Here is a 16,240-nt window from a genome sequence, read left to right as displayed (position 1 = left end):
TCAGAAAGTACCCAACTAAGATAGTAATTAGCAATAGGAACTCGAGATTGTAAAGCAGCCGTCATACGTTCTATGTGTTCTATCAAACTAACTCGCGCTGCTGCGCCGCCATAGATTCTAATGCATTATTTGACGAGATTAGCATGTTTTACTAGGGTAAAAGTGGTATGTAAAGAACCGTTTTTGCTTTATCTTACTACTTCAGGTATTTTGCGTCAGTTTTATGCCCTTTTTTTCGCACACGGTGGCCTCAAACAAGAGCAGTGATAAAAATTCTGTAAAAACTGTCACATTTTTATTTTTTAGAAGCTTATTATAATTCCGCGTGCTTTATTTCACTCATATTTCATTAAAATAAAATAAGATGTATCAAATGACACCAATTTTATCGAAATCGGTTAATGGGCTGATGAGTCATTACTAAATGAACACTGAAAATAGGGGTCATTTTAGCTCCGAATGCGTCGTTTCTAGCGTAGAATCGGCGCCATCTATGTCAGCGGCACATGTATTTCAGAGTAATGGCTACTTTCCTCTATACACTGATGTCAAAATTATACATATAGGTATTATAGTTATGGAGATATAAGCCTCCGCGCCATAACACTTTTCGTTACACTTGGTTTTTGGTCCGGCAGCGGCACCTCTACTACGGGTTTTTAAAGACGTTCACCTACCGTTTCACGTCAATAAGGATCAAAGTCAAATGGCGTTCTAAAATTGTTAATCATTTGTGTCGAAAGATAGCAGTAAATGTACTGACTACATAATTTACTTTGACAATATTCCTCTAGTCTTAATTCTCTTTGTCCGTGGCATTTCACTCACCGGCAGCGATCCACACGGCAAAACGCAGCCACGTCATGTAGTCCAGGTTCAACATGAGGTAAACGTTGATGAGGATGCTGAGGCCGGGCAACCAGGGGACCAGCGGGACCTGGACAATTGAGAATTTTAGGTTAAGTTTGGTTAGGACAACTCTAGCCACATGTTGTCCTAAGGCTATTGAATATAAAAAAGATATGTCCATGAAATTCAATAGTAACTTATTTGACTTACAGAGAAAGCGAGTTTCTTTTCAGACACGGGCTGCCGCGATATAGCTACGAGCGTGGCGAGCACGAGCACGGTGCCGACGGAGAACACGGCCAGCGCGGCGGGCTCCGACCACACCCGCGTGCCGTAGTGGTTCACACACGACATCATTATGAAGCACCAGATACCTGAGGAACACATGTCATGATGAAATTAATATTTGTTTTGTATGGATTTTTAACAAAATTTTGTAGGTCGATTCATCGAAGCTGTTTTAAACTTGGAGAATATGGTAGGTTAGGTTACTTATCTTTATCTTAAAACATTTTTGTCCGATGTGTCATTTCATTTGCCATATTTTCGTCCGACCGAACGCATTTTTCCCAAAAACCTTTTCAGAAAGGTTACGAATCTAACCTAACCCAATATTTACAGGATGCATTTTTCACAACAAAATAAAGGTTTTGTATAGAAGTAAAAAAGAAACGAGCACGAACAAATGAAAATTTAGCAAATGAAACATTGAAGATAACAAGAAGATAAGGTCCCCTTGACCTATAATATGGTGGAAAGATTTGCTGGCTATGGATGAGGTCTTGGTGGCTCAGATGGCAGGCGCTGGAGTATCGATCCAGAGGCTGTGAGTTCAAGTCTCACCCAAGACAGTAATTTTTCCACTTTTAAATTTATTGAAGATAACATTTCCGAAGTTGCGACCTTGCGGCATTCCTAAACTGAATAATAGATTTTGTCATGGACTTTGGCTTAAATCACTCATAGCCAAGATGAGATGGAGACACTGTCTATAGAATAAGATCATTTATGTATAGCCATTATTATAAATAATTTCATTTCATTAATTAATTAAAGAATACCTGTATTAACTACTGTTAATACCTGTATTATGTAATGTAATCGTTCCTCTTACCATAGAGTGTAACTAAGACGCTGACAGTCAGCGCGCTGAGTCTTGTGGGTGTGGCGTGACTGTCCGCGTTCACCAACTGACGAAGAGCGGAGCGGATGGTGAGGTTCAGTGGTTCCACAGCCTTATGGGCGGACACGCTGCGCTCATACCTATAACAAATAGGCATGGTTTAACTACAACGAAGATAAACAGGAAAAGCTCAACACAAATGGTCATGCAAGCTTTCTGTTTCTGTTTTAATGTGTTTGAGTTTAACACAGTAGGTAGGAAAAAACACGGTAATATAAAATAAACCACAAAAATCCCAAAATGTTCATACTTTTATCAATTTTGCAAATCCTTTATACGTTATAGGAATTTATATTAAAAAAAATCTATTATTACATTAACATATAGTGGACAGAAACTATAGACTATGATATTTTTCACATAAATTAGGGGTAGGGGTTCTCAATTAATTTATATTTAAAACGCAAAATAGTATTGAGATGACAGCTGTCTCCGTACCCAGGCTATGTGAAAAACACTATAGCGGCTTTTATTTATGTTCATACTCTCTGTCTTATTTACCTGAGCAACAGCACACAGGAGGCAACCATGGAGTAGGCCAGTAGAGTCCCGATGGACATCATGTGGATCAGCTGTTCCAACTCGAAGATCATGGCCAATGTGCCTGCAAATTATAATTCGTATGAAAACACGTCAACCGACCGGATAAGGGCTTCAAATTCAGATCTTCATGTGTATAATCAAGTAAATCTGACAGATTTTACGCGATGGCGTTGATGAGATTCAGTTAATCGCCGAGCCGAGCGAGGTTGGCTCATTGTGAATTCGTTTCGGACCCACTACCAGCTTGGAATGTATGTACCTAATGTATGTAATATATACCTGTGAATAATCCAGCGATCATAGTGCCCACTAGTGGGGTCTGGAATCTCTCGCTGACGCGCCCCATGAAGCGGTACAGCAGACCGTCAGATGACATGGCGTAAATGATACGGGGCAGAGGAAACACAGCTCCTAATAAACTGGAACAAGACAAGAAAGTTCTACATCCAAATATTTCATATTTATATTTTCTCTCAAAAGGCCCATTTCCAAAATTTCTACAAAACAGTTTCAATTTCAAAACTTTTTCGGTGTTATCTTAACCAGAACCGAATAGTTGCCGTTAATAGATCATGTGAAATTTCACACTAAAATATTTTATACCTAAGATAAGGTTTTTTTGGGGCCTAACAAGTCTCTGAGAAATGTTTGACCGTCACTAGACCCTATGTCTTCACAATAAAGTATAGGAATTGTCAGTTAAAGTGTGAACCTGGAGCAGAGCGCGCAGATGGCGCCGACGCTGACGGCGTACTTGGCCCACGGCCAGCCCAGCTGGTCGTACACGAACGGGAAAGGCGCTTTTTCATCCTGAAAACAATACCAATGAACTGAGTCTCCTTCGTCGTTTTTGTTCTTAAATCACTTGCCCTAGTTTTGTCCTTTGGCGAAGCCCTTGTAGGGGGCATCAGTTAAGAGAGCAGAATTGAAAATAGATTGAAGCGTGAGCTACTTATAAGTAGGTAGCTTCGTTACTAAACTTAGTACGAAAGCCCCACGAAACTTTTATTTTACTGTATGCTTCGATTTTCGCAAAGCATAATAATTAAACTTGGCGTTATTGACCGAGCAAGCGCGAAAGCGCGAGCAGAGGGTCTCCATTTCGGCTTGGCCAAAAAAGTCACTAATATAACAAAGTTGTGTTTATATTTTGACAACCAACCTGCATGTAATAGGGCATCATAAGTGTCAGCACGGAAGACACTCCGCAGTAAGCGAGGAACACGACTAGAAGTGATGCCACAACGGCGAAAGGAATAGTTTTTTGTGGCCGTCTCGCTTCCTCGCCCGCTGTTGCTACGCAGTCAAATCCTGGAGGGAAAATAATATGTATATTGTAATACAAGCTGGCATGTTTAAGATTACCTAAAGAGCAAGTAAGTAAGAATGTGTGCATTAAAACATTTGAAATCGGTCATTAACATTTAATAGTAATTATATTTTTCCGAAGTCCGTTTATTGCCCGACGCAGGGCGAATGTCTCCATTTCAGATTGGAATAAAATTATTTATTGCTGTTTCATATGGGTTGGTTGGCGATGGCGACTAGTATTTGTACTCACCGATAAACCCGTAGAAGCACACGGCGGCACCCTTGATGATGCCCGCGACGCCGTACGGCGCGAAACCTCCAGTTCCAAAGTTTTTGCCTCCTTTAGGCACCTCGGATTCAGGGATACGCCAGTTCTTGCTGTCGGCTGACGAACAATAAGTTGTGATTAATTAAGTTTAGTAAAAATGTTCCTAAAAATAACTGCAGGTACGATTTATATCGAAACTCAATCGAAATTGATTGTCACTAATCACTATTGACTATATGCGAAGTTGGTGGTGGGGGAAATACAAGCGACGCCAGCGCACGACGTGGTGAAAATATGAACTTTTGGGGGACGACTTCTTCATACTATTTGACAGCTGCCAACTGTCAAATAAACAATATGTCCGACAGCCACCAGGGAGGCGCCACAGTAAAGCAAGGAGCGAGTGCCAATGACTTTAACGCGTATTTGAAATTATTACCAAAATAAATTTTAAAATCAATCTTCCAAAAGCGCATGTCTACCTTTGAAAGAGCCAGAGATAATGACGAACAGCACAACGCAGAGATTGACACCCGTACAGAAGTTATTGAACTTGGTAGACTCCTTTACGCCGAATGCCAGACCCACTGTAAACAAACAGACAATTATATCGTACAAACAGATATTTAGCTAATCATCAAACTTTATATCGTTTAGAAAAAATCGTACAAAGTATTAAATTGATCAACTGAAACGTAATTTAGTAAGTGTCAATTAATGGATGCCTCTTCGATGGATGAATATATAGAAGTAGGCTTATGAAGCGGAACTACTCTAGATGCATTTAGATTTAAAATTTATGTGAAACTATTTTTGCCAATGTTATTTTCTGAAAATCCTTATATTGTTTATGAATCTAAATTTAAAAGTAAAGTAAAGCCTGGCCAGTAATATATGATCATTGTCCAGAGGGCGCTGTTACTCTCATGTATAGGGTGGCAGTTCAGTATTGTATGAAAAAAATAGTTCCAGTGAAGCTCCGCAACATGGCGCGTGATCATATATTCCTGGTCAGGCTTTAAAAAACTCAAACTCAAAGTGTTTATTTGTAAAACATAGGTAAAACTGTTACAGTGGTGTCAAAAATTATAAATTTGGTATCACTATGTTTTACAGTAAATAATGCATTAATAATAATAAAGAACCACCCATTTTGTGTGTTAAATCTGCACGAATCAAAGACCCAGCAATAGTTAATCAGTCGGGTTCACTTCAATTGAGCCAACGAGCTCTATCAGCGGCTGTTATTGACTCGCACTCGTAAATTATGTCATTATTAAACAGCCAATATCAGTTCAGTGATTCATGATCTCTAAATACAACTTTGACAAGTCAATTTAACTGTTCAACTCAAATTATAAAGACGGAATGTTATCTTTACAATATCAGACAACTTCATAAAATTGATGTCTAAAAGTCAAATTAACATTAAGAATAAGGGGCATTATTAACCGAATGAGAAGCGAGTCAAATTTTTGCTTATTTGTGAAATCCTAACATGTAGGTATACCTGAGAATAGCATGATGACGGAGAACGCGAACAGGTCCGGATACCGCGCTAAGTGTGGCGAGTCCATAGGCATCATCGCCTGCAGGTTGGTCGAGATAGCTTTATCTAGCAGTGAGTCCAAGTATTCGCTCAGGGCTTTTACTACCGAAGCCGCGCCTGGGCAAAAAAAAATATGGGTGAGGTTTTCAAATTAATTTCCAAAACTTGAAACTATTTATTTATTTACGTTAATATCGTAAAATTATCTTACGATGGTTTTGATTATTTATGTGATTTTCGATGAACAATGCGACTTAGCATGATATATAAGTAATATTTAATATTATAATATTATCTATATCATATAAAACACTAAACATACATTAGCATTTTTTTCAGTCCAAATCAAATAAGATTGTTTGCAACTCTAAACGCAAAGGTATCGATGATTCATTCTTTAACATGAACCCTACTCAATTTTACAGAGCAAATATTGCGTCATCCAAATGCAAGGCTAATTATTAACGAATAAATAAATTGACAAGGTAATTAATACCTAGCCGCGTTCAAACAGACATGTTTACCTATAATATACTCCAGTATAAGATTCCACCCGATGATAAAGGCGATGAATTCGCCCACACACACATAGCTGTACACGTAGGCCGAGCCGGCTTTAGGCACGCGAGCGCCGAATTCGGCGTAGCAGAGACCTGGAACAGACGAACATTCGTTAGATACATATATATATACTAGTAGTTCGCCCCGAACTGAGAACTCGCAGTTAACCAAAAATTATTATAGAGCGATTGACTTTGTTGCACCTACTTAGGTATCGTATAGTGCGTCATGAAATAGTAGAAAATAAATGAGAGCACCACTTTCTACGTAACTGTCACATTTTTGACGTAAAATGCTTACACATGGGAACAATTTATGGACATTTTTGAGTTCCATTTTATTCAATTTCTACTACTTCATGTCGCACTATAGGCTGCAATTGATCAAAAATCGCCTGGATTTATTGCAAGGTCTGTGGAGTCCTTGACTGATAGATTTAAGCAAAGAGTAGTATGTATAATATATAGGACAAAGAGAGCTCTCTCGTGGAACTTTGCATCCATTTTGAAGTGCCATCTGTAATTCTTAACCAGAAATATCAACGTCAATATCAGGGGGGAGAGGCATAAATAGCGTCTAACCCCCTTATTCATAAACGTTAACTAAAGTTGACAAGCCGATAATAATCGTTTGTCCCTTTCCGACGTATTGGTGTGATGGAAAGGGACAAACGATTATTATCGGCTTGTCAACTTTAGTAAACGTTTATGAATAAGGGGGTAAGTATGTTGCGAACGTATAAAAATTTGACTTTGAAGAAAGGCTTCAGGATATTTATGAATACACGAAAACAGATTAGATACTTTTAACTTGACTGTTGATGTAAATAAATTACTATCATACACGGCTGGAGTAACACACAATTGACCACGAAACACAATTACACGCAGCAGGTTGTGAATCTACCCGCCATAATTTTTCTAAATTTTTTGGTAATAAAGTTTTCAGCAACTGTGATGGCGTATGAAAACTTTGTTTTTTTTTTTACATTGTAAAACTGAAAGTAGTTTTATTTATCTGAATTATGTCATAGTACAGACAATAAATGGGGTGTTTTAATAACAAAACTTCCGTGAGTGACCCGTATTAATATATTTAATAAATGGGGTGTTATAATATTTTGAGTTTTATTTGACAAAGTTGTTTTTTGTGACAATCGCCTCCATGGCAACGAGGATCCATAAATAATCTGTCCTAACAGATGTTTTTTTGTTTGATCCATGCCTTAGATTAGATACAAGACTTTTAAGACGTTCTGACGAATTAAGTGAAGCGATATAAAAAAAAAGTTTAGCGTTAAGTAATATAGATGTCGCTATTTTTTCGAATAAAGTGCTTTATATACGACTGTCCCTCCCCCGGATTTAAGTCATCATAGAAATCATAGAGATTAAAATAAACTGTATCTGTGCTAAGCCGAAAAATTTCCTGTCAAATGTCAATACCTATATTATGTTTATATTATTTTATTTTTATCTTGCTAATTATTTCAAAAAGGTAAATTTAAAAACGATATTATAAAAGTGCAAACCGAGCACTTTCATTTGATACTAAATTCGACCATGTTTTTTGCAAATAAAATTACCAGAATAGCTAGGCCTCTCACAAACAACTTTTTGGCCTTCTAAGCTCTTCAACCTCAATAATCCCTTGATCGAGCCTGCTCTTAATTTAATCACTAAAATATAATGCCCTCAACTACACGTTTACCCAATTTCATTTGAATTAGAACAAATTTACTTAAGTTCTTGAGTATCAAACTATCTTCTGACAGTTCAGCTTAAAAACATCGAAATGCCGGGACGTGCCGCTAGCCAGCCGCGTGATCCAAGTCGAATGTAAGAACTTCGCTTCGCTTCGCTCGCTCGTTCGATAATTATTGTACCAATAACGAACTTAAAACGAATAAAAGGAACCATGTTCAATAGTTGATTGGAATAAAACAGCATTTACAATTCAAACATTGTTAAAAATTCTTTGATCGTAAAAAGGCACTATTGCGATAATAATCTGTGACTTTAAAAAAATCTTACAAATGCGTCGTATGCCGCTCTCGCACGGAAAAGTTAACCTTATCATCACTACTTTAATGTTCACTTCAGTATAAGCAGACGATATCGGTAGTAGGTAAATAGTGTTTATCGATTTCGGTGCGCCCCGAAAGTGTTGGTGAAATTTAATTGCATAGAAATCAAAACAAATTTTTGCCTCGCTGTCTGTCGTATGCGCTGATTTATTAATTTCACTAAAGCTAACGTTTCAGATTTTTTGCTGAGTTGACCGGCTCGTTTTGGAGTGAAAGTAAACATTTCATCACGTTTTTAATATAAGAAAGAGGTCAAACTAGAATTCTATTATTATTGAAGATCTTATATGTATTTCCTACACCATTTTCAGTTTAGGTGCAATATAATATTTAAATTGACTTAACAATTAATGTTTGTCCAACGGTAACAGATAGGTAGCAGTGTTTTCCAATCAGCGCCAAATTACTGACGTTTCATGAAAACATTGTAAACACAGCTGTTTTACAGAATTATGACGTAGGTAGGTAATGCAGAGCTTCAATTTAGTCTTTCAGGCCTATTCGGATTTCGAGATAATCACAAGGTCTTGAGACGATTTAGAGATCAACTAGATCTACATTAGATATCGACTAGATGTGACTTGGATATCTAAGTCATAACTTGTCGAAATCGTTCAAATTTGACATATCTATCTTACAAATATCTTTAAATTATCCGTATCGTAACTTGTTGAAGTCTAGTAGAAATCTAATTCATTTTCCGAATCGAGCCGTTTAGGTCTTACATTCTTTCAATAAAGACACGCCGCCGCCGCCTCTTCTTCTCAAGCTTTACATTAGGAAAGAAAATGCCCTGGGTAACCACGCTTTACCATTTTCTGCAATCTTACGCCATTTACTTGAAAACAAAAGCTTTTTTTACAACTAGAGGATATTAACTCACCAGCAAACACGCTAGCCACTGCAGCGAGTAGAAAGGACAGTATAACCGCCGGACCCGCGTAGTTCTTGGCCACATCTCCAGCTAACACGTAGACGCCGACACCCAGGGTACTGCCAACACCCAGTGCAGTCAGATCCAAGGCAGAGAGAACACGGGCTAGGCGCGCTGCGCCCTCTTCTGCGGCTTTTCGGCGGGATAGGACTCCATAGGCGAGGCGGAAAGCGCGGCTCGCGCCTGCTTTTACGCCACCTGAAAATTGTGTCATTATTATCTTGTGACTATAAGACTATAGTTCGCACAGCAAGTCTTGAGGAATTTCGAGCTGAGAACGAGAAAGTATGTGCACCGCGCCGCTTTTCAGGTTCAGCTCAGAATCAGCGACGGATATTTTTTTAATCTACACAAATATTTAATGTTCTTCCAATGTTCTTGCAAGTATCCAATCTATCCATCTATCCTTATTGACATATAACACACTAACAATTTACTAAAACCGTATTTCCACTTACATATCAACCACATGAGCCACATGTCCGTAGCACACGCGCGTTTCGCCCGGCCACCCGTCGCCAATTCGGCAGAATCGGCAGTTAATCAACTCAATCAGACAACTGATTTCAGTTATAGGCAGTTGCCTACGGTCAGAGCCCAGTCAGTTCAAGATTTAATTGATTTGCATCCAATTATTAACGGCATTTTTAGCGGTAGGTACTTACAGCATTAATAATGCTCATTAAACTTACTACGAGTAATACTATAGAGAAGTTTGTATAATTTTTATAAGTAGCATACCACCAGAATGCCACTTCCCAATGCAACTAAACAGTCTACTTACCTTTCGCATGCCGGAAGGTAGGTCCGTGCAGTATGTTCTAAATCCTTATTAAGTTTTAATTAGAGCTCAATATCTAATGACGTGGATCCGCACTGAACGGAACGGAACGGCATGTGAAAGGTTAAAGACTTCATTACTTGAACCAGTAAAAGCTAAACTCGCGCCACAGCGCTGTTCAAAATTCGCCAAGGATGTACAACGGAAAGACAGGGGTTAAACAAAAAGATATGGAGAAAACAGGTTAATGGGTACTACACCATGAAAACTTACCACCGGCATTAGAAACATCACAAATAACAACTGTATCATCACCATCGGAATTGTCACACTCACACATTATTCTAGGCTAGACTTCAAACACTTAACACAACACAAACAACCATTGACTGAAATCTTTATTGGTCTGGGAGTTGTAATTACTATCAGTTAATCTCTATAAGTACACTGTTGGACACAGTACTCTGATTGTACTATCTTCCTTAATGTTAACTGGCAATTCTTAGACCTCAGATATAATTAAGGTCCACTAAAGTTAAAGAGTACTGCAGTACTGGTATAACTACTCTCTCTCTCTCTCTTAAAACCTTTTACAATGCAACTGACTCATATTAGACCTATCTAAGTAGAATCTAAAATCTAAATCTATATATAGCATACTATCCCATCTCTCCATTGTAAACTATTGCTGATTCAGCTAACCTAGCTGGTAAATTCCAGTAGATTTACTATTCTAAACCTTATTGCAATAACATAAGGTCCATTGATGTGTTGCTGTTAGTTTCATTTGACACCAATATGTTGCATGTAAATCATATTATGCTCATTGTGCGCATTTGGGCGCATGTCTTATTTATGATGACCTAGGAGTATAGATTTTAGGGATCCATATTCATATTTATTTCATTCTAATCCCAACTAATATTAAAAATGCGATAGTAACTCTATCTGTTTGTTACCTTTTTATGCTTAAACCGCTGAACCAAATAATGACATTTAGTATGGAGATAGTTTGTGGACTGGGAAAGAACATCAGGATAGTTTTTATCAATCATTATCATTATCAACAGTGGTGGATTTCCCTTAAGGCCCAATAGGCCCGGGTCTAGGGCGGCCAGATCTTAGGGGAGGCAGTATATATGGTGGGTCCTGAGAAAGGGGCGGCGAGTACTTACTACAGGGCCTAGGGCGGCAAAGACTGTAAACCCGCCACTGATTATGAACCCTCTATGCAGATGAAGTTGCAGGCAGAAGCTAGTTAAAGATAAATCTACATTTGTATTTTATTATTATTTGTATGTCTTTCCCATCACGGAACAATGGTGTTCCGGACCTTTGGGAGGCGTGCGCGGAGCCGAAGCCAACACGTAGAGGCCCTTTTGACACTTTAATGAAATGTAAGGGGTACACCGAGCGGAGGCTGCCCTTGCCAGTGTCATGGGACGCACGCAGAGGCAGCACCCGCCAGGGTGTAAGGACTATTGAGAGTTGATGGAATCTAAAATGAACTAGGTTATTGGGTGAAAGCGATGGACTAAGAACTGAGCTATGGGGTAAAAAACCGGACGCCTGCCTAATAAAACGGTATGCAATTTTATTTCCGGCAGAAGGTGACTCGCCCTCACAAGATGGGCCCCCACAAAAAGCGACATCTAGGATGGCTCAAGGGCAACACCGGTGTGAGCGGCTCAGGGGTGTCGAGAGGTGTGCGCCGCTTTCTACCCAGTGGCTGTTAACAGCCACTGTGCCAACTCGCGTCTTATGCATATTTCACTTCCACCCCTGGAGCTTATAGCTCTAACGACTCCACTCTGGCCGGCCGGCTAAGGCAAGCCAGAGGCAGAGAATCCTTATTATTATTATTATTTGTATGTCTGTTCCATATCTCGGGACCATGGGGTCCCGGACCTTTGGGAGGCGTACGTGGGGCCGAAGCCAACAGCGCAGAGGCCCTTTAAGACACTTTAATCTAAAAGCAAGGGATACACGTGGCGGATACCATCCCCGAACGCACAATGTGATACATCCGGAGATGGTCCCCGCCAGGTGCAAAGACTATTGCAGTGCAGCACTTTTGTGCTGCGATGGAAACTAAGGTCATAGGCTATTTGATTTGAATGTTGGATGGACTGGATTTAGGGCTATGGGAGGAGACTAGCGGACACCTGCCGTGACAATCAGTCTCAAAATTGTATAAGACAACTGGTGGTGACTCGCCAACTCATTGAGTGGGCCCCGCAATGGCCGCACGCACAGTGCGACAACAGGGCAACACTTTGGAGTGGCTGTGAGGTTGTCGAGAGGTGAGTCTGCGGTAGCCAGATCCCGGTAATCCGTTCAGCAGGCCGCCGGCGTTATGACATTTTACACTTCCAACCTGGAGCATAGGTCCCGCTCTTGCGACTCCACTCTGGCCGGCCAATCAAGGCAAGCACAGAGGCGAGGGCCAGATGAAAGTGCCCTCTGGAATAGGGGTCCGCGGTGTCGCCACTCACCGTCAGCTCGCTGCCCCCGCAGGGTTATTATTATTATTATTAAAGCCTTTCTTATACGAACTGTTAACATTTCATTTAACAATTATAATTTTATGTATGTATATTTCTATATGCATGTTAGTAAGGTCTTTTTGACCTAGGCCTCTTCCGAATCGCCTTTTTCTAATATATTTAAGTATTTGTCCAACATTTTCTTCCATTCTTGTCTATCTATTGCCATTTCTTTCCAGTCTTTTCCTATTGTTTCTATTAGGTCTTTTTCCCATCTTGTTTTTGGTTTGCCCTTTTTTCTTTTACCAATTTTTGGATTCCAATTTGTTGCTATTTTTGTCCATCTGTTGTTTTTCATCCTGGCTATGTGCCCGGCCCAATTGTATTTTTGTTTCAATATATGTATTGCTGCATCTATAAATCTTGTTCTTCTTCTTATCTCTGTGTTTCTAACTCTGTTTGATAACTTTATGTTAAGGACACTTCTTTCTATTGACCGTTGACATACTTGAATTCGTTTGATGATATCTCCTGTGAGTGACCATGTTTGACTACCATATGTACATTTGTATTTAGGTAATTATAAATAGTTTAGTAAGTTGGGTTATTCCAAAAATGGACAATAACCATTCAATCTATAAACACATCTCAAAAAGAATACACTCTTATGATACTGATACGACTATTTGTATAAGCGCGAGCTATCACAACTTTTCCAGTTTGAAAAATTTTCAAAAACCGGCTCAACAAAAAAATTTTGGCTGTTCATAGAATTCAAAATTTCACGAGAATCGGTTAAGAATTGCGACCTGTAGAGGAGAACATCCGGACATACAAAAGCAAAACGCCCGAGTCAAAACGTAGACCTTCGCTTCGCTTCGGTCAATGATTGGTACAATAGGAAGGAAGTCACATTGAATGCATATTTCCCAATCAAAAACTGTTTTATGGCAAGTGTATAAGGTACCTTTTGGCTTCTAACATGGAAACCCACAATTATGTGATATGTTATCTTTCCAAGGTCAATGGAAACTATAGTACTTCCTATTGATTGAAGTTGTTAAGATACCTATATTGTGCCTTGGATTATGAGATCAATGTTTGAAGATTACTATCTACATTTTAACATTAACCCTTTAAATGCAACACATGTTGTGTGCGACTTGACATCATAAACCTTGTCGGTATGCATGATGGTTGATTTTGCTGTAGCTGCACGCATCAGCTGTCATCTTTGGCAGTCAAACCCAGGCAAAGTAGCTTAATTGACTACAACTGGTTGCGATAGGATACGCGAGCTTCTGCTCTGATGTGGCTGGAGAGTCTCCAGCATGCAAGTGCAGAGCTGCGGTGCAGAGCATGGACCATATTAAACAAAACAAACAACAAAATTTACTTTATTCATGTATTAGCAACAAGCTCTTATGAATCGTAATTAATCTTAATCTAATTATCAGAGCAATTTATTGATGTTAATATTATTCCATAATAAAATTGGATTATTATACATATCAAATTTAACACTAAAAATTTCACAAAAGGATCGTCAAACATTAAAAAGATTGTATAAAAAAATACTAGTCTAGAATTTCTAGAATAAAATCTAAATGTCACAAAAAAAGCATAAGTGACAAAAGAAGTAGATAGTATTACATCGGAATATCCATTTCCTCATCAATAATCAAATATACCTAATAAATAAATAATCATTTCGAATAACAATTAATCCCACGTTGTAATATCATTCATGTAGTCTTGTGTGGTATAATAAGCTTTAGAAATAAGTTTACGCTTTACATAATTCTTAAATTTATTAATAGATAATTCAGTAATATGGTTTGGAAGTTTATTATAAAATCTTACACAATTACCCATGAATGATTTTTTAATTTTATGGAGCCGAGTGAAGGGCACTGCGAGCTTATGTTTATTTCTAGTATTAATATTATGAATTTCACAATTTTTCCTAAAATTTACAATATTTTTATGTACGTACAGAATATTCTCATAAATGTATTGACAGTGCACTGTCATTATGTCAATTTCCTTAAATTTATCTCTAAGTGAGTCTCTATGGTTCATTTTGTATATTGCTCGAATAGCCCTCTTCTGCAGAACTAAAATGGTATTTATCTCTGAAGCACCGCCCCACAGTAAAATACCATATGCCATAATGCTATGGAAGTAACTAAAATATACTAATCGAGCTGTTTTCACATCAGTTAACTGACGGATTTTGCTCACTGCAAAAGCTGCAGAGCTCAGTCTATTCGAAAGAGTAGCAATATGGGGACCCCACTGGAGTTTAGAATCTAAAGTTATACCAAGAAAAACTGTACTATCAACTAATTCCAATTCCTCATCCTTCACAATGACACTTGTTTGCACATGCCTTACATTACTACTAGTGACAAACTTAATACATTTAGTCTTTTTCTCATTTAACAGTTAATTATTAACATTGAACCAATTTACTACTTTTGAAATAGCATTGTTTACATCATTGTAAGCTTGTTGCTGTCGTTTGACTTTGAAAATAAGTGAGGTGTCGTCTGCAAACAATACTATATCATGGTGGGTCTTAATAAGGAATGGCAAGTCATTTATGTAGATAAGGAACAGGAAAGGCCCCAATATTGACCCCTGTGGAACACAGTATTATCTGTGAATGTACCCTCACCAAATATCAGCTTGATTTCTATGAGAAACTTGTGGCTGGTATCTTGTGGAAACTTTGTGTTGTTTAATCGTAATACTATTAAGAGTATTAATACATACATGTATTAGGCTTTAGAATCCCTTCCTGCCAATACCTATGCATTTGTAAACAGTAGCTTATCTTGCGACTGTAATATTTTTGCGCGAAAATATAAAAGCATAACCTTAATAAGTAAAACACGTGGTAGTTATTTCTAGACGATTTTACAGTTATATCTATAACCGCCGTGTCAATAACGCGTCGAAACCTTGAAAAAAATCTAACGCGGTAAACCGCAGTCTAAATTTTTACGAATATAATTTTAAATAAAAAACTTACCATCTTTATAGGCCTGTCGAACTCCGTTGGCCGGTTCGGCCCTAGGCTGCACGGCTTCGTAATTAGCATACCCGGGACCTTCAGGAAAAGTCATTTTCGTAGTTTTTCTAACCTTTAGAACTTGACACCACCGCACCTAACCTAATTTAGTAATATCACTAAAGAAACTTGCGTCATAAATAAACTGTGTATGACGGGAAGATATATACTGTTCTAAGACCTCGAATAATTGGTTTTCATTAAGTAACAAGGCGTATTTTAATAATTATAAAACATTTTAGCTAACGACACTACCGATCACGAAGGCAACTTTGACAATACTAACTAGTGATGTATGGTACGGCAAGCAGTCAAAATACCGGTATCGATATCGACACTTTTCGTCAAATTTTGAATGATGATGTTAATAAATAAACCTATAGAAAACCTTATTTTCCAACATTTCCAACTAATCTCTGGTATTTTTGTAGCTCCACTAGTTTTTATGTTTTCAACTTTTTTAATTAGATAAAATACTGAAAACATAAAACGAATTTGCAATATTGATAAAATAATCACGAAAGCAATTTTAAAGGATATGTGTTGCTATGAGTTTACAAGTTCTTAACCCAATGAATAAAAAATTAGATGCAAAATCTATTTACAATATATT

At 38.1% G+C, this 16,240-nt stretch overlaps 1 protein-coding gene across 1 annotated transcript in view; it reads right to left on the bottom strand.

Moving 5' to 3' along the window:
* The window catches only part of LOC134796353 (cationic amino acid transporter 2-like), a 92,942-nt gene extending 77,050 nt beyond the window's left edge, over positions 1 to 15,892 (bottom strand). Inside the window, exons 1-13 of the mRNA XM_063768507.1 lie at positions 15,589 to 15,892; positions 9,234 to 9,482; positions 6,228 to 6,356; positions 5,665 to 5,820; positions 4,637 to 4,741; positions 4,137 to 4,271; positions 3,738 to 3,886; positions 3,288 to 3,385; positions 2,855 to 2,994; positions 2,534 to 2,636; positions 1,964 to 2,112; positions 1,060 to 1,223; positions 829 to 937 (exon numbers count right to left, since the gene is read on the bottom strand). Of these exons, the coding sequence (XP_063624577.1) occupies positions 829 to 937; positions 1,060 to 1,223; positions 1,964 to 2,112; positions 2,534 to 2,636; positions 2,855 to 2,994; positions 3,288 to 3,385; positions 3,738 to 3,886; positions 4,137 to 4,271; positions 4,637 to 4,741; positions 5,665 to 5,820; positions 6,228 to 6,356; positions 9,234 to 9,482; positions 15,589 to 15,682 (1,780 nt within the window). The 5' untranslated portion in view covers positions 15,683 to 15,892. The remainder of the gene's footprint in view (positions 1 to 828; positions 938 to 1,059; positions 1,224 to 1,963; positions 2,113 to 2,533; positions 2,637 to 2,854; positions 2,995 to 3,287; positions 3,386 to 3,737; positions 3,887 to 4,136; positions 4,272 to 4,636; positions 4,742 to 5,664; positions 5,821 to 6,227; positions 6,357 to 9,233; positions 9,483 to 15,588) is intronic.
* Positions 15,893 to 16,240: the final 348 nt, after the last annotated feature.

The sequence above is a fragment of the Cydia splendana genome, chromosome 13 (genome assembly GCF_910591565.1).
Source record: "Cydia splendana chromosome 13, ilCydSple1.2, whole genome shotgun sequence".
Taxonomy (NCBI): Eukaryota; Metazoa; Arthropoda; class Insecta; order Lepidoptera; family Tortricidae; genus Cydia; species Cydia splendana.
Note: the sequence above shows the minus strand (reverse complement) of the source record. Positions and strands in the feature narration are given on the sequence as shown.